Source organism: Plectropomus leopardus, chromosome 13 (assembly GCF_026936395.1).
Source record: "Plectropomus leopardus strain MGB_pleo_1.0 chromosome 13, ASM2693639v1, whole genome shotgun sequence".
NCBI classification, from domain to species: domain Eukaryota; kingdom Metazoa; phylum Chordata; class Actinopteri; order Perciformes; family Serranidae; genus Plectropomus; species Plectropomus leopardus.
The window spans coordinates 1,435,181-1,454,382 of NC_142188.1; the positions used below are offsets into that span (position 1 = coordinate 1,435,181).

The following is a 19,202-nucleotide window of genomic DNA, read 5'->3' on the forward strand; positions in this document are numbered from 1 at the left end:
ACGCTGCAGCTCAAATGTCTTCATTGAACCTCACAGGAACATTATCTGAAACGACAAACACCAATAAAACGTTCTTTGAACGTTACATTAAAATGTTTTCTTTAAAACATTATTACAACTTGTAGTCAGTGTTGTGGGAACGTTCCCTGCCAGCTGGGTTGCCTGCTGTAGGTTTTCTGGTTAAAGTTTCTTCCTGCCTCACGTGAGAATTTGGATTTTACAAACTGGAGCTGGAACACGCTTTATTCAAGACAACACAACTTTATTTACAATCAAGCAGAGACAAAATCAACATTTCATTTGTATCTGGACAAACATGTGATGGCAGAAATATTTAAAGTGGGAATGATTCATGTTTTCAGAGATTCACAGACACACAGACTTTATATGAAAGAGATCAAATGACTCAACATGGAAATGAACCACAGTTTCATTTCTGACGTGTTTTCTGCTGTATTTGTGGGAAACTATATATTTATAACCTCCAGCTGTTGTATGATAATATGTATATAATCATTGTGTTGTGTTTTTATTCACACAGCGTCCAAACTCTGATGGTTTTAGGGTTTTTCTTCTGAAGAGGATCAAAGTCTATAGGAGAGTTTACACACTGATGCTTCTTCAGGACCTTCATGAGTCCATCATCTGTCCTCTAGCGCCTCCCTCAGGTCAAACTCACATCCTACACACAGTCTGGGACCTCCCATCAGCTGTGATCCTCAACACACTGAACTCTGTGATCACTGACAGGAGGAGACTGTCTGTCCTCCAGAGGACACAGAGACACTGAGGAACCAGGAGGCCAGAGCCCAAAGCCAGGACAAAGAGGTTCAGTGAATGTGGTGCTGAAGGTGTGGAGGTGGATCAGAGAGTCAGAGGAGACTCTGAAGAAGGACAGAGAGCCAGCAGGACAGTCCACATACACTGCTACTCTACCAGAGACAGAGGAGGAGGAGGAGGAGGAGGAGGAGGAGGAGGAGGAGGAGGTGATGGGTGTTTGTCTCTTGTTGTGATAGACAGAGTAACCACGATCATCAGAGCAGCTCAGACTCCAGGACTGATCATTCAGTCCAAACTCACAGTCTCCACTGCCTCCTCTCCTGCTGATTCGTCTGTAACTCACTGATATATAAACTCTTCTTCTCCACTCGACCTCCCAGTAACAGCGACCAGTCAGACCAGTTCTACACAGCAGCTGAGGCCAGAACTCAAATCTGTCTGGATGATCAGGATATGACTGATTCTCTCTCACATACGTCACCTCTCTGTTGTTTTTGGACAGTTTGAGTTTTCTGTTTACTGTGTTTGTGTCGACTGTGAGCTGACAGGAATCTGACGGAGAGAAGAAGACACAAAGTTATTGATTAGTTATCAGTTATTAATGGATCATGGCTGTGATGATGACATCAGAGCTGTGAATGAGTGATGTCACAGCGTGAAGAGTTAAAAACACGCTCACACGTCCTCAGATAAGATGCATTAAAGCAGAAGGAACGGCTTTAACAAAACAATTATACTCTTCTGTTGTGATGAGGGAAACATCTCACAGATTACATCTCCACTCATTTTCAATGCTGTTAGCAGACTGGACAGGAAATGTCATCATACACGTGCTGCTCACATTTTTCAAAATAAAACGGTGAAGAAATAAAGTCTGCAGATGCTGAAAACTCTTGTTCTTTCTGTGGGCAGGCTGATCAAACTTTGATCCTTTGAGTTTTTCACTGTTTTATCACCATGAATTTTTGCTCTAATTTAAGTTGTCGTGTTTTTATAACTGTAACATCACTTATGATTTTACCCTCACAGATATAATTGACTATTATGATGATACAAGAAACAAATATTTGAATTATGTTGTTCATTTTTTTATTTTACAGGGGAAATTCTTTATTCACTTTATTCAACCCAACTAAATTTTTAGATTTGGTGAAACTCCTGATATGATATGAAGAAGTATTTTTATATATTTATTATTGATATCTGTGTCCATTTATCTGGTTTCTATCTTGATATTGTGATTATTTGTGATTATTTCTTATGTTGTGTGTACAATAGTCAGTCAGTCAGTGTTTCGTGCTCTCATGTATGTTTGTGTTCTTGTCTGTCTGACATGTTTTCTTCAGATTTCCTTAAATAAAGCTGTGATCGATAAAAAAACACACACTCACACTTCCTCAGACCTGGTCTCAACCATCGGACTCCAGCAGGCTCCGCCCTGAAAGGAGAAGCGTTCATTTCAATTTATTGATCATGGAAAAAATACCGTGTTAAAAACCCACTGATTAATGCCATTTTGTGGCGCTTTGACCTGGTGCCTCATTGAAGGCCACGGTGGCTTTGTGACAGAGTTTTTGTACCATCAGAGTACTTCGGCCTCTAAATATCACCGCTGTGTTAACAGGTTAGAGCAGCCACGCCGCCTGCAGGAGCGCTCAGACTCGTCTCAGCTTCCTGTCAGCTGCAGCACATCCACAGAAATGGCGGCTCGCTGAATTTTTTTGTCGTGCTGCGCCTGTCTTAGCAGGAATCAAGTGAAAATTGTGTTTTGATTATATTGACCCTATACCACCTCTTACTGCGGTTTAAAGTCTCTCTGTCACAGAGATGCGGAAATAAAACATGTTTTTACTAAAAACGTCCCTGCTTCTATTTCAAAATAAAAGCCCTCTGACAGAATCCCATCAGTTGTTGACACAAGGCATTTTATTTTGAAATAATTGCTGGACCGTGTTGTTGACGATGCTGGAGCTGCATGATTTCGTAAATGAGGGAGATTTGTGATTATAAATGTGAATTTAATTTTCAAAAATACTTCTACAGCAAAAGTTGATGTATGTGATTAATTTAGATTAATTAATCAGCATGTAATTAATTATATTATTTTTTATTTTCACTTCATTCTCACAGCAGCCCTACTTATTATAGCATTTAAATTTGCAGATAAACCAAAGCAGCCATCATATCCATCCATGACTTCATTGTCTTACGGTGGGCTGTGTTTATATTAACTGCTGTAAATCCAGATGTGCTTTTCTGTTAAAAGCCAGGATCCAGTATAACTGAGGAGAGAGAGATGTACCACTGTACCCATTTTAGAAAACTGTCTTTTTTTTGTGGCTGTAAAGCAGCCTGTGTTGATCGAGTAGGATGAATCGTCGTTCAGAGGACACGTTTGGATTTGGATCAAAGCTCAACCATCAGGTTACACAAAGATCATCTACAAATTATTTTTTTAATTGCAATAACGGGGCAGCACCGAAACATACGTAAAATGTCTGCGGAGCATTTAAAGAAGAAAAAGTACAGTTATAAGAATTAACCATATGCATTTTGTAACGTCTACAAACTGCAGCACGGCCCCATGAATGAGCTGGAAGTTCATCAACTAGTCTGCTAAATATTTAGATGTGTTAGATTTGATCACATTTTATTTAATCTGGTTGACACACTTTGTATCCATGGCAACTGTTGCATTGATTCTTCTATGTGATAAATAAATCTGAAATAATAATCTGTTTATTATTTTTCTCACTGTTGGAGTATGTAAGTATATGATGCAATGTTCATGTTCATTCCTTATTTCTTGTTCATTTTCTATATGTGGTCATGTTTATTCCGTACAAAAAAGACAAGATATAGTCCCACAGTAACTCTATGTTCTGGTTAACAGTTTAACGTTCTGTAAGATAAACTAACCTTTGAGGTCAGCAGTGTGAGTGAACACATGAGTTCTGGGTGACAGTTTAACGCCTTGTGTGATAATCTAAGTCTTTGATGCAAGTGGTGTGAGTGAAAGCATGATGTGAAGAGAGCTTGATACTTGGAGATGTGAGGAAGAGATGTGTTGGATGCATGGGGTCAAAAGGGCATGAGTGTGTGAGTATCTGTGAGGTTGTTCAACAGGACACCCAACAAGGAAAAACAATCCCTAATAAGGGATTGTCCTTGAGGTTAACCAATCCAAAAGATGCCATGCCGAAAGGAGGGGGGCCAGATAACGAGGGGAGCCAACCAGAAGATGATTCTACCTTCATTCACATTTCCTCATTGTAATAGTATAAAAAGACTGGATCAGGGAAAGACAGGTTGTCAGAATGCAGGCTGACTCGCTGATGTTGTCGGCTAGGGAGAGGCATTTCTGATCCACAGCTCTGTAACTGCTCACTGCTTGCTGTTTGAAAAGATTCACTAAAGGTTCGAACTTATAATTCTAAATCTTGTGTAGACATTCAATCATTTGCTGTTTATTGAGTTGCCTTTAAGAATTCTGAACATAGCGCTCACCCTGTGAGGGTGAGAGTTTTTTCTATTTACAGCAATCGAGAGAAAAACTCCTTCATCACTCTGTTCTAAATATGAGACAAATCCGTGTGAACAGAAACAGCTGTTTCCTCTCGGCTGTGGAGCATTTGTGTGTGATGGTTACAGACGATGACTCGCTCGAGTCTGGAGTTTCTGTGTTGTAACTTTTTGATGAGTCGGCGTTCTTCAGCTCTGACTGTTTGAAACAGAAAATGAATCAAATGGAGGTTAACCTCAACAGCTGGCTGCACTAACATAAAAAATGATTATCACACCAGCAGAGAAACTATTCTGATATTAGAAAGAAAGTGAACCTGTTTTTAAAAACACTGTTTACTGAATAACTGTCTGTATGTGTTCAACTCTGAGTTAGTTTCAAAGTTCTTGAATCACTTTATGAATCTGAAAATGTCTCTCTGGTATTTCAGGTTCAAACAACAGAGGCAGAAAAAACAAATTTAGAAAATGTTCAGGAAAAGTTGTTCACAGAATCGAAAACCGATTAAACACAAATGGTTCAAACTTAATTGAAGAGAACATCTCTAAGTTTATCCATTCATAAACATGTGGATGAATCCTGACCTGAGAGTCTCCAGAGGACAGTGAGGACTCTTCAGTCCAGCAGACAGCTGCTTCAGTCCTGAATCCTGCAGGTCGTTGTTACTCAGGTCCAGGTGTCTCAGACTGGAGGACTGGGAGCTGAGGACAGAGGACAGAGCTGCACAGCTTCTCTCTGAGAGCTTACAGACACTCAGCCTGAAGAGACAACAACCAACAAGAAGACAAAGAGACTTTGTGTTAAATCAGATCACAGCTGATCAGAAATCACAGGTGAAGAAAAGCAGCTGACGTGTTGTATGTTTGATGATGTGATGGATCACACGGTGGCTGATGTTCAGACTGCACAATATTCCTGTTTGTTTGGTCACTGTGTCAGATTAGACAGATTCATAAAATCTGATTATTTTTCTGTGATTTTCATCTGGTAGCTTCATTAGACTCCATTCTGGGTCCAGGTGCTGTTCAAACAGTCTGGTCCAGAATCAGGTCCAGCAGATGCAGTTTTGTGTCTCTTGTCATGGAGGGAAGTGTTAGATGATACGATGCTGAAGCTGCTGTGATTTATATGAACGTTGTATTTCAGTTTTGATGGAAACTATGAAACAACATTTCAAGGGAATTAATATTTTTTCTGGAGGCCAAAATTTGTCCCCGGAGCCACCGTTTGACTACGACTGAATAAAGACCAGCGGTGCTGAGGTCTGACCTAAGAGTGTCCAGAGGACAGTGAGGACTCTTCAGTCCAGCAGACAGCTGCTTCAGTCCTGAATCCTGCAGGTCGTTGTTACTCAGGTCCAGGTGTCTCAGACTGGAGGACTGGGAGCTGAGGACAGAGGACAGATCTGCACAGCTTCTCTCTGAGAGCTTACAGACACTCAGCCTGAAGAGACAACAACCAACAAGAGGAGAAACATTTGAGTTAAAATGTGATCATCTTTGATTAATGAGTCTCGACTGAAGTCGAATAAAAGAACCCAAATCTCAGTCAGCAGCTCTGCTCACAGTATAATAACAGAGCTGCATTTAACACTGAGTCCAGAACAACAACACTTTAAATCTGTTCAGTAAAACTGAAACATTAACTTCATCCAGGCGGCAGCCAGCGAGGAGTCACTAAATCTGGAGATGAAGAGCATAATCTCCTCTCAGCACAGGTTAAAATCCTTACAGTTAATTATGATTCACTCAGGAAGAAAGAGGACATCCAAAAACCATGATATCATAATATAATGGTCTTCTCTGTGTCAGCTGGAGTTCATATCTGTGTGCTGCACAGCAGCTGGAGCTGAACTGAGAACATTCAAATCCTGTTAAACCTTCGACAGATTCAGAGACGCTGACACGAGAGAGGCTGTTTTAACTGCAGGAACCTTAAACAAACACCTGAAATCATCCCAGATTATCTGTAACTGGCTCTGACCTCAGAGTCTCCAGAGGACAGTGAGGACTCTTCAGTCCAGGAGACAGCTGCTTCAGTCCTGAATCCTGCAGGTCGTTGTTACTCAGGTCCAGGTGTCTCAGACTGGAGGACTGGGAGCTGAGGACAGAGGACAGAGCTGCACAGCTTCTCTCTGAGAGCTCACAGCCGCTCAGCCTGAAGAGACATTGAAGAAAGTCATTAATGTGTCTGTCCTCTCAGAGACAGTCATGTATGAACAGCTGTTTGAATGAATTAAAGTCTCTCTGTACTCACAGAGCTTTGTTGGAGGCTTTGACCACTGGCAGCAGCCTCAGAAGAGCCTCCTCTGAAGCAGAGTATTTCTTCAGGTCAAACACGTCCAGATCTTCTTCTGATGACAGTAAGATGAAGACCAGAGCTGACCACTGAGCAGGAGACAGTTCATCTGTGGACAGACGTCCTGATCTCAGGGACTGTTGGATCTCCTCCACCAGAGAACGATCATTCAGTTCATTCAGACAGTGGAGCAGGTTGATGCTTCGCTCTGCAGAGAGATCCTCGTTAATCTTCCTCTTGATGTACTCGACTGTTTTCTGATTGGTCCGTGAGCTACTTCCTGTCTGTGTCAGCAGACCTCGTAGGTGTTTCTGATTGGTCTGCAGTGACAGACCCAGGAGGAAGCGCAGGAACAAGTCCAGGTGTCCATTTGGACTCTGTAAGGCCTTGTCCACAGCACTCTGGTAGAGACGTGTTGGTTCAGGTCTGTCTCCTAAGACTTTAGACCACCAGGATGTAGTTTGTTGTTCTTCCATCAGATTGACTCCAGAGTTGATGAAGGTCAGATGGACATGAAGAGCAGCCAGAAACTCCTGAACACTCAGATGGACGAAGCAGAAGACCTTGTCCTGGTACAGTCCTCTCTCCTCTTTAAAGACCTGTGTGAACACTCCTGAGTACACTGAGGCTGCTCTGATATCGATGCCACACTCTGTCAGGTCGGACTCGTAGAAGATCAGGTTTCCTTTCTGCAGCTGCTCAAACGCCAGTTTTCCCAGAGACTCCATCATCTTCCTGCTCTCTGGACTCCAGTGTGGATCTGTCTCAGCTCCTCCGTCATACTTGACGTTCTTCAGTTTGGTCTGAACCACCAGGAAGTGGATGTACATCTCAGTCAGGGTCTCGGGCAGCTGTCCTCCCTCTCTGGTCTTCAACACGTCCTCCAGGACTGTAGCAGTGATCCAGCAGAAGACTGGGATGTGGCACATGATGTGGAGGCTTCGGGAAGTCTTGATGTGGGAGATGATCCTGCCGGCCTGCTCCTCGTCTCTGACCCTCCTCCTGAAGTACTCCTCCTTCTGTGGGTCGGTGAACCCTCTGACCTCTGTCACCATGTCAACGCACTCAGGAGGGATCTGATTGGCTGCTGCAGGTCGTGTGGTTATCCAGAGGCGAGCGGAGGGAAGCAGTTTCCCCCTGATGAGGTTTGTCAGCAGCACATCCACTGAGGTGGACTCTGTGACGTCGGTCAGGATCTCGTTGTTGTGGAAGTCCAGAGGAAGTCGACACTCATCCAGACCGTCAAAGATGAAGACGACCTGGAAGTCTTCAAACCTGCAGATTCCTGCTTCTTTGGTTTCAGTGAAGAAGTGATGAACAAGCTCCACCAAGCTGTACTTTTCTCTTTCAGCACATTCAGCTCTCTGAACGTGAATGGAAACGTGAACCGGATGTCCCGGTTGGCTTTGTCTTCGGCCCAGTCCAGAGTGAACTTCTGTGTTAGGACCGTTTTCCCGATGCCAGCCACTCCCTTTGTCATCACTGTTCTGATCGGTTGGTCTCGTCCAGGTGAGCCTTTAAAGACGTCTTCTTGTCTGATGGTTGTTTCTGGTCTGACTGGTTTCCTGGATGCTGATTCAATCTGTCTGACCTCATGTTCATCATTGACCTCTGCAGTCCCTCCCTCTGTGATGTAGAGCTCTGTGTAGATCTGATTCAGGAGGGTCGGGGTTCCTGCTTTAGCGATCCCCTCAAACACACACTGGAACTTCTTCTTCAGGTTACGTTTTAGTTCACGCTGACAAACTGCAGAATGACTTCCTGAATGAAAAAACAACAAAGAAGATCAATAAGTCAAAGAGGACATTTCAACAGGTCATGTCCTCACAGACTGAGTATATGAATATATTTTGGTCCGTCTCTTGAGACGTCAGTAAACGTCCCATTGATCCATCATGTTAAATCTGTATAGAAATCCTCTTACGTCTCTGCAGACAGTCAGCCAGCTCCTCCTGCTTCATCCTCCTCAGGAAGTTCAGGGTGATCTTCAGAAACGCCTCTCTGCTGCTCCTCCTCTGCTCCTCGTCCTCCCTCTGACTCTCAGAGCATTCTGGGTAATCTGACGTCAGGACCTTCTGGATCTTCTTCAGCTCGTTCTTCACAAAAGTGACGATGTTGTCCTCCAGCTCCTGGAACAGATTATTAGATGAAGGACACAATCAGACATCAGATCCACGTTGGACACACTGACAGTCCACTGGTCTACAAAGTGCAGCACGGAGACGACTGTCAACACAACGGGTGGAGACGTCGTCGTTGGACATGAACAGACCGTAAATATGGAGTCCAGGTGTGTCTGATGCTGCCGGGCAGACTGACCACTGGGAACCTCTGAGCTCTGCTGGTCCACCCTGTGGAGGAACCATCAACAATCAGCTCACACTGAACCACCGACTGTAGAAGGTTTATGATTCTCAAACAAGCCGACAACACGGAGTTAAAAACACTGTGTTCAGTCATGATTGAAGATCAGATGTAAACAACACTGACAAGGATGGACGACTGATTCAGGATCTGTGTAACATCACGCCCATCTGTTTCATAAGTTTGAAGGTCTTACTCTGGGTCATCAGGACGGCGTCCATCTTTGAAGTTAATCGGACGATCCAGAGACCGATCACTCTTCATGGACACACAGCTGGGTACAGGAGACTTTTCTCTCTGCTGCTGAAAACTGAGAGAAACAGTGAAGTTTACTGATCACAAAGTATTTCTACCTCTGGTTTCACTGATTTCATGTGAAAGTTAAACTTGTTTTATTGCCGTTAAAGGACCCTGATGTCCTCTGAGGACAGGGACACATTTTCATTTATTTCATGTCTTTGACCTGATGATCTTGTTCCAACACGCTAGGATACGTTGTTAGTAAAATAAGTCAGCGTTGACTTTAGGACACAAACAGCAGTCTCCTGGGTAAAAGTCCCGTGTTTGTATGAGCCGCCCACCACCCTGAAGGTGTTTCTCTGATATTTGAACAACTTTACGTGTGCTTTGTCACGTGTTCTGCTCGCTGACTTCCTCTTCTGCTCCTGCTGTGACTCCTACAGCCACTGGAGGGCGCCGCCTTACATTAATGTCAGCTGTAATAAGCTGCTGGCACAGTCCACCTGTGTGGTTGTGTTTTCAGTGAGAGCGGGCTGTAATGTTCTCTGTACTCATTCGACATTTCATTTCAGCTTACTGTGCAGCAGAGACGTCTCGTCCTTTCAGATCCATGCCTCGATCATGTGACCGCTCAGTTTTGGGGGTCTCACGGCTGGCTTCAGGTCCTGGTCCGGGTCCAGGTTGTCGGGTGTCTGGGCTCTGAGGGGTCCTGGTTCCCAGAGAGGAAGACCAGCAGGGAGAGAAATTCAGTTTTTAATCTTCAGCCTCAGGAGCTGCTGAGAAACTCTCAGCTATCAACAGGAAAAGGACCAACACAGCAAAGTTTCACTGAACGTAGTGAAGAAAATGTGTGTGAGCGCCGAACAGCTGAAGATTATGTGGAAACAAGATGGAATTATGTGTCACGAGGAAAAGTCAACACTCGACGTCTTCATGCAGAGCTGCGATTTCAGCTCACGCTGTCTCCACATTACGTCTGAAACGTCCGTCAACACCGAAGACGGACGACTTCCCAACGGGAATTCAAATTTTGGATTTTGCGAGGTGATATTTCTCAGTGGGACGCTTACGAAGATTTGAAGACATCTCTAGGATTTGAGGACATTTCTGGGATTTTAAAACATTTAAAAGGATTTTATAACATTTCTAGGATCTGATGATGTTTTTCAGTAGTATTTCTCATATTAAAGGACGTTTTTTATGATTTTAAGACATCTCGAGGATTCTAGGAAACATTTCTCATATTTTAGGACATTTCTGGGATTTTAAGACATTTGAACTAAAGAATATTTCTTAGATTTAAGTATGTTTCCAGGACTTTTAGCACGTTCATAGGATTTTACGACACTTCTAAGATTTAAGGACATTTCTCAGATTTTTGCAAATTTCTCACATTTTAGGAAGTTTCCTGGATTTCAGGACATTTTTTTCAACTGTGGGACATTAAGAGGATTTGATGATATTTCTCAATAGGACGTTGAGCATTTTAGGATGTTTCTCAGATTGAAGGATGTCTTGAAGACATTTCTCATATTTTAGGACATTTTTTAGATTTGAGGACATTTCCAGGATTTTAGGACATTTGGACGTAAGAACATTTGTCAGATTTAAGGATGTTTCTAGGACATTTTTTGGTCAACAAGCTCTGTGTTGATGCTGTTTTATGCTCTCTGGCACCTTCTGGACACTAAAAGGACAAAAACAGTTCCCAGTGTGAGTCCCAGATTTGTCCCGCGGGCCGCAGGTTGAGCATCAGTGATGTGGAGGTTTGTTGTGAGTGAGTGTGGAGGTGAGAGAGCAGAGAAACAGGAAACAGAGAGTTCATCAACATGTTGAAGGTGAAACTGAATCAAATGAAACTCAGGTGTTGAGTGAGATACCTTTTCATGCTGGAGATCACCTGCAGCGTCCTGGTGGAGACACACAGAGACAGAGAGACAGAGAGACAGAGACAGAGAGACAGACGTGTCCATCATGTAAAGCGTCTGCTGTCAGATTAGTTCAGTCTTGATCAGAGAAAAGTTGGTAAATGTATAAAAACTGAAAGTTTTCTGACAGTAAAAAGAAAAATGTACGAGGAAAAGAAATCAGATCATCTCTGAGATTCAAGCCTTAAATATACAAAAATAATTAATATTCTCTGACATATACGTGGTAAATTTACAAGAAAAATCCTGGAAATTCTCAGATATTCTCTGAAATAAAATTGGTAAATCAAGGAGAAAACAGTTATTATTCTCTGAGAATGACGTGGTAAATTTATGAGAAAGAAAACATGGACCATCTCCTCGAATTAAGGGTTTAACCAACAAGAAAAAGAAAGAAAAACTAAGATTAAAGTGGCAAATTTATGACAAAAATATCAAATATTCACTGAGATTTCAGAGCTAAATTGTCATGCACACGAACTTGAATTTTAAGCATTCGATGAAATAAAATTTACTTTAAATTTTACAATATTTTTTTGTAGTATTTACCACTTTAATGTCTTAATGTTAAAGTTTTTTCTTGTAAATTCTCAGAGAATATTCTTTTTTCCCTCATAAATGTACCACTTTGGTGTCAGATCATATTTCCCTAAATGTAGCTCCTGATGAATAGCTGTGATGTATTTTGGATGTTTCTGTGTTTGTCTTGGTGAGTCGGGGGTTAAAGTCAGAGTATCAGAGCTCTCTGTGACTGAGCTGCTCCACAAACCTGCAGCTTCAGGCAGAGAAACAGGAGCCATGAAGGAGGTCATCAGCTGTCTCTGTTAACCCTTTCTGCTTCACACTCTGAGCGCGTTCACGGAGAACCGGTCACCGCCGACTGCTCCCAGCACGCGCTCACGTGCGCCACAGCAGCGTAAACGGAGCCTGGCCGTCAAATGACGCAGCGTGCGTTTTAAGCGCGCTCCCGACGCACCGAGCAGGAAGCGCCTGAGTGCGCGCGCCCACATCTGTTGATCGCCACCATAGACTGAATATGAAGATTTATGTTTATATGATTATATCGATATATTTATATGTGATTTATTTCTTTATAAACTGTCTGATTCACACTGACATGCGCGTGCTGGGACCTCACTTGAAAAACAGCTTTCTATGCGCGTGCGTGGGCCCCGACTTTAGTTTGGGAGTTTCCAGAGAGTCAAAAAGTGCGGAGTGACGCTCCTTACCTGCTCCTCTCTGCTCCTCTCTGCTCCTCCGTTAGTGTCGTGGGGAAAGAAGTCAAAGCTTCAGACGGAGACGACAAACTGCGACACGACGAGTCAAAAGTGAAAGTAACATGCAGGCCGGAAGAGGAGGAGCAGAGCTGATCCTCCTCTCTGCTCCTCCTCACGGGTGCAGAGAGGAGGAGCAGAGCTGATCCTCCTCTCTGCGCCGTGAAAAAAAAAAAGAAAAGCTCAACTATTTTCAACACTAGTTTTTTTCGGTCAGGATACTCAGTCCGGACTAAATGTCTGTCATATGCATAAACAACATGATCAAAACATGAGGAGTGAAAAGTAAAGCCCCCCAAGGGTTAAATTCTATATAAATTACAATAATAATATGATATATAACTGACATCTCTGTCTGTCTAATCTTTAATCTTGAAAACATAAATATGAAAATGAAACAGAACCGATTTTTACTTTGATTGTGTGGTTTTTGGTCAAATTCAACAAAGTTTTTAAAACATTATTTTCTTCATTAGTTGTATAATTACGTTGTTTACATGTATTTCTGTGTGTGTGTGTGTGTGTGTGTGTTTGTGTGTCAAGTCAAGTCAGTTTTATTTATAGAGCCCATTATCACAAAGGTTTGCCTCAGAGGGCTTTACAGTGTACGACATCCCTCTGCCCTCAGACCCTCACATCACCCGAGGAAAAACTCCGAAAAACAAACCCTGAGTGGGGGGACAGGTAGAGTGGTAGAGGATGATGAGGGATCCCTCTTCAGGACGGACAGACGAGCAACAGATGTCGTAAGTAACAAATGAAATACAATCATGACAAAAAAGGAAAGAGAAAGAGAGAGGAGGAGAGAGGGGGAGAGAGGAGGAGAGAGGAGAGAGGAGAGAGAGGAGGAGAGAGGGGAACCAGCGCAACCAGGACCAGACCACGATCAGGGCGAGCGGGGGGCACAGTATCAGTACAGCCACAGCACGAGCACAACCAAAGGCAGGATCACAGCATCAGCACAGCTATCACCGCGGTCAGGCACAGTCAAGGTTACGGCCAGGATCCAGGAAACTAGGAAACAAGGGAGCAGGAACGCTCCCGAGAGGCAGCAGGATTAGCGTAGTGCAGTTCAACAGACCCAGGCTCTGTGATCGCGAGCCCCAGGCAGTGACAGTACCACATGGCTATCACAGAGCTAAGCTAAGCTTGCACATGGCAATGCAGTTAACAGACATGCATGATTTCTGATGGCAGCATTGAGAGAAGGAAAGGAGCTCAGCGTATCAGAGGAAGTCCCCCGGCAGGTTAAACCTATGTCAGCCTAACTATGGGCTGGACCAGGCAGCCTGAGCCAGCCCTAATTATAAGCTTTATCAAAGAGGAAGGTCTTAAGTCTGCCCTTAAAAGTTGAAACGGTGTCTGCCTCCCTGACCGAAAATGGAAGATGGTTCCATAGGAGAGGAGCGTGGTAGCTGAAGGCTCTGGTTCCTAACCTACTTTTGGAAATTTTGGGAACCACAAGTAACCCTGCGTTTTCAGAGCGCAGTGATCTTGAGGGTTGGTAAGGAACTATGAGCTGTGACAGATAAGACGGAGCCTGACTATTTAGAGCTTTGTAAGTAAGGAGGAGGATTTTAAATTCAATCCTAGATTTCACAGGGAGCCAGTGCAGAGAAGCTGAAACAGGAGAAATATGATCCCTTTTCTTGGTTCCCGTTAAAACACGAGCAGCAGCGTTCTGCACCAGTTGGAGAGACCTAAGAGATTTGTTGGGGCAACCAAATAATAGGGAATTACAGTAATCCAGCCTAGAGGTGACAAATGCATGTACTCATTTTTCAGCATCTGTTTGGGATAGGATATGTCTAATTTTTGCGAAGTTACGCAAGTGAAAGAAAGCCGTCCTTGAAGTTTGTTTTATATGGGAGGCAAAGGATAAATCCTGGTCAAATAAAACTCCGAGGTTCCTTACAGTTGTGCTAGAGGCCAAGGTAATGCCATCTGGAGAAATTACATTGTTGGAAAAGGAGCTTCTGAGGTGTTTTGGGCCAAGAACAATAACTTCAGTTTTGTCTAAATTCAACATCAGGAAATTACGGCTCATCCAGGCTTTTACATCCTTAAGACATGTTTGAAGTCTAGATAGCTGATCAGTTTCATCTGGTTTCATAGATAGATATAATTGCGTATCATCAGCATAACAATGGAAATTTAAGGAATGTTTTCTAATTATGTTGCCTAGAGGAAGCATATATAAAGTGAAAAGGATTGGTCCAAGCACCGAACCTTGTGGCACTCCAAAGCAGACCTTTGTATGTGCGGAGGGTTGATCATTGATGTGAACAAATTGGGAACGATCTGATAAGTATGACTTAAACCAGGCTAGTGACGTTCCTTTAAGGCCAATTGAGGTTTCAAGTCTGTGCAGTAAAATCTGATGGTCAATGGTGTCAAATGCAGCACTGAGATCTAATAGGATTAAAACAGAGACCAGACCCGTGTCAGAAGCGATAAATAAGTCGTTATTAATTTTTACTAGTGCCGTCTCTGTGCTATGATGAACTCTAAAGCCTGACTGAAAGTCCTCGAATAAACTGTTGTCTCGGAGAAAGTCACAGAGCTGATGAGCAACCACTCTCTCAAGGATTTTAGAAATAAAGGGGAGATTAGATATCGGTCTATAGTTAGCTAAAATCTCAGGATCGAGAGTGGGCTTCTTTAGAAGAGGTTTAATGACAGCTACTTTAAAAGACTGGGGTACATCGCCTGTCAATAAAGACGCGTTGATTATATCTAATAAAAAGTTGTCTAATAAAGGCAAAACTTCCTTAAGGAGCTTAGTTGGGATGGGGTCTAGCAGGCATGTTGATGGCTTAGATGCAGAAACCAAAGTATAGAGTTGATGAAGGTCAATGGGGGAGAAATGGTCTAGATAAATTTCGGGCCTTGCTGCCATATTCAGGCTATCTGAGTTCGGGTCAGGTCAGAGGTGATGGATTTTATCTCGAATAGTTATGATTTTATTATTAAAGAAATTCATAAAGTCGTCACTGCTGAGGGCCGAAGGAATACAGGCTCTATAGAGCTGTGACTCTGAGTCAACCTGGCTACAGTGTTGAAAAGAAACCTGGGATTGTTTTTGTTTTCCTCAATTAGTGATGAATAATAGTTTGCCCTGGCATGGCGGAGGGCCTTCTTATAGACTTTAAGACTGTCCAGCCAGACTAAACGGGACTCTTCCAGTTTGGTCGAACGCCAATGTCTTTCAAATTTTCGCGATGTTTGTTTCAATTTGCGAATCTGGAGGTTAAACCATGGAGTTAATTTTCTTTGTTTCATTATTTTCTTCTTGAAGGGTGCAACAGTGTCGAGAGCTGATCGCAGTGAGCCAGCAGCATTATCGATGAGACAGTCAATTTGGGAATGACTTAAGTTAGTAGTAGTGTGCTCAGGAGTTGTAAGACATGGTAATGATGTCAAAGCAGAGGGAATTAGTTTCTTAAATTTAGCCACTACTGAATCAGATAGACATCTAGAAGAGTAGCTCTTACTGAGAGGCTTGTAGTCAAGTAATAAAAAATTAAAAGTTATCAAATAATGGTCTGACAGAGCAGGAATCTCAGGAAAGACTAATAAATCTGCAATATCTATGCCGTATGCAAGGACTAGATCGAGGGTGTGATTGTAGCGGTGGGTGGGTTTATGTACACACTGACTGAAGCCTATTGAATCCAAAAGTGTGGAGAAAGCAGAACTAAGGCTGTCACTATTAACATCCATGTGAATGTTAAAATCACCTACGATAATAATTTTGTCTGATTTGAGCACTAAACTTGATATAAGCTCAGAGAACTCAGATAGAAATTCAGAGTATGGGCCGGGGGCGCGGTACACTATGACAAACAGAATCGGCTGTAGAGTTTTCCAGGATGGGTGAGAAAGACTAAGAAAAAGGCTTTCAAATGAATTATAGTTTAACTTGTCAACGCACAAATGTCCAAAAACAGCATAAAATTACATGTTGAAAAAGATGACCGAAAAAGCTACACTATAGTATTGCCTTTTTTTTGGAAAAATGTCAAAATTTAAAATACCTTAAAAACAATTGGACTCCACCTATAATAGCGTGCAGAGACAAAGAAAGTCGCAATAACAGCCAAAAACAGCATCAAATTGCATTTTCAAAAAAATGACCGAAAAAGCCATACTATAATATTACATCTTATATTTCATCTATTTGAAATGTCTTAATGAAAGAAAAAGTTTAATCAGTTCAAGATAATGTACTGTTTTTTATTCCTGCATCTCCTCTGCTCTTGGACCGCCTTTCGTGTCATGCCTGTAAGAGCAGGCAACTGTTTGTAAATGCCTGAATTAAACTATCAGAAAGACAACTGCTGGCTCAGTGTTGTACTTAACAATAAACTTCCCAAAGTATGTTTCGAAAACGACCAGAAACACCATAATATTGCATGTTGAAAGAATGACCTAATAAGCCATGACATAGAATTGCATTTTTGGTGAAAAAAGTCAAAATTTAAAATGTCTTAAAAAACTTGGAATCCACCTAAAACTGTGTGTAGACACATGCCATAGCAAAGAAAGTCACAAAAACTGCCAAAAACAACATGGAATTGTATATTGAAAAAAATGACCGAAAAAGCCATACCATAGTTCTGTGAAAAAGTATTTGCCCCCTTACCAATTTCTTACTTTTTTTTGCACCTTTGTCACTCTTAGCCATTTCAGATCAAGCAAACTCAAATACAAGTTTATAAGATAACTCACCAGTAATCACAAAATGCAGTTTTAAGTGCCGATTTTATTTATTAAGGGAAAAAAAGCCATCTGAACCTACATGGCCCATGTGAATAATTGCCCCCTACACCTCATAACTGGTTGAACCACCCTTAGCAGCAACAACTGCAGTCAAGCGTTTGCTAGAACTGGCAATGAGTCTTTCACATCGCTGTGGAGGAATTTTGGCCCACTCTTCTTTGCAGAATCGTTTTAATCAGCCACATTCGAGGGTTTCCGAGCATGAACCACCTTTTTAAGGTCATGCCACAGCATCTCAATTGGGTTCAGGTCTGGACATTGACGAGGCCACTCCAAAACCCTCATTCTGTTTTTTTAAGCCATTCAGAAGTGGACTTGCTGGTGTGCTTTGGATCATTGTCCTGCTGCAGAACCCAAGTGCGCTTCAGCTTGAGGTCACAAACTGATGGCCGGACATTTTCCTTCAGGATCTGTTGGTAGAGAGCAGAGTTCAAGGTTCCTTCAATCACAGCAAGTCCTCCAGGTCCTGAAGCAGCAAAGCAGCCCCAAACCATGACACAACCACCACCATGTTTCACTTTGGCATGATGTTCTTTTTATCAAATGCTGTGTTCATTTTACGCCAGATGTAACGGGATGCACTCCTTCCAAAAAGTTCAACTTTTGTTTCATCAGTCCACAGAATATTTTCCCAAAAGCTTTGGGGATCATCAAGATGTTTTTGGCAAAAGTGAGACGAGCCTTTATGTTCTGTTTTGTCAGCAGTGGCTTTCGCCTTAGAGCTCTGCCATAAATGCCATTTTGCCTCGTCTCTTTCTTATGGTTGAGTCATGAACACTGACCTTTACTGAGGCAAGTGAGGCCTGCAGTAGTTTAGTTGTTCTGGGTTCCTTTGTGACCTTTTGGATCAGTCGTCGCTGTGCTCTTGAGGTAATTTTTGTAGGCCAGCCACCCCTGGGAAGGTTCACCACTGTACCATGCTTTCTCCATTTGTGGATAATGGCTCTCGCGTGGTTCGCTGGAGTCCCAAAGATTCAGAAATGGCTTTGTAACCTTTTCCAGACTGAGACATGTCAATTTCTTTTCTTCTGATCTGCTCTGGAATTTCTTTGGATCATGCATGATGTCTCGGGTTCAACATGGCCTCCTTCACCCTGTCAGACAGGTTCTGTATTAGTGATCTCTTCATTTGAAAGGTCTGGCAGCAATCAGACCTGGGTGTGGCTATGAAATTAAACTCAGCTTTTCACAATAATATGATTAATCACAGTTACCTCATCATTTAACAAGGGGCAATTACTTTTCACACAGGATCATGTAGGTTTGGATAGTATTTTTCTCTTAACAAAGAAAATCATCACAGAAAAACTGCATTTTATGTTTGTTTAATATTTAAATTTGTTTGATGATCTGAAATAGTTGAGTGTGACACACATGCAAAAAAGTAAGAAATCAGGAAGGGGCCAAATACTTTTTCACAGCACTGTGTATAATTGTCGTTTTTGTGAAAAATGTCAAAATTTTAAATGTCTTAAAAACACTTGGACTCCACCTTAAATAGCATGCAGACACACGCCATAGCAAAGAAAGCTGCAAAAACGGCCAAAAACAGCATAAATTTGCATGTTGAAAAAATGACCGAAAAAGTCAGACTATAGTATTGCCTTTTTTTTGTGAAAAATGTCAAAATTTTAAATGTCTTTAAAACACTTGGAATCCATATAAAATAGTGTGCCAAGACATGCCATGGCAAAGAAAGTTGCAAAAACGGCCAAGAACAGCATAAAATTGCAGATTGAAAAATGACAGAAAAAGCCATACTACAGTATTTCATTTTCAGTGTTGGTGTCAAAATTTGAAATGTCTTAAAAACACTTAAAATCGAAACAAAATGGCGTGCTGATACATGCCATGGCAAAATATTTAGTAAACACTTGCAAAAATGTCCAAATACACAATAATATTGCATGTTGAAAAAGTGACGAAAAAAGCCTGACTATAGTATAAGTTTTTAGTGAAAAATGTAAAAATTTCTTCTGTCCAAAAAACACTTGGGAACCACCTAACATAGCT

General features: G+C 42.1%; 1 protein-coding gene, 1 long non-coding RNA gene and 1 pseudogene across 3 annotated transcripts; all 3 read right to left on the reverse strand.

Moving 5' to 3' along the window:
* Positions 1-241: 241 nt before the first annotated feature.
* LOC148187603 (ribonuclease inhibitor-like) lies at positions 242-6,472 on the reverse strand. The gene is made up of 6 exons (XM_088086875.1): positions 6,450-6,472; positions 6,287-6,403; positions 5,573-5,746; positions 4,888-5,109; positions 2,172-2,218; positions 242-1,332 (listed from the first exon to the last, which is right to left on the reverse strand). Exons 1-6 carry the CDS (start codon positions 6,470-6,472, stop codon positions 707-709), a joined length of 1,209 nt encoding a protein of 402 aa, XP_087943001.1. The 3' UTR covers positions 242-706.
* Positions 6,473-6,555: 83 nt separating this feature from the next.
* On the reverse strand, positions 6,556-9,914 carry LOC148187604 (protein NLRC3-like; annotated as a pseudogene). The gene is made up of 5 exons (XR_015778526.1): positions 9,783-9,914; positions 9,162-9,275; positions 8,874-8,952; positions 8,526-8,730; positions 6,556-8,362 (listed from the first exon to the last, which is right to left on the reverse strand). The product of XR_015778526.1 is annotated as a protein NLRC3-like (transcript).
* Positions 9,915-17,152: 7,238 nt separating this feature from the next.
* LOC148187605 (uncharacterized) lies at positions 17,153-18,233 on the reverse strand. The gene is made up of 2 exons (XR_015778541.1): positions 17,972-18,233; positions 17,153-17,599 (listed from the first exon to the last, which is right to left on the reverse strand). It is a non-coding gene; the product is annotated as an uncharacterized LOC148187605 (long non-coding RNA).
* Between the last annotated feature and the right edge of the window lie 969 nt (positions 18,234-19,202).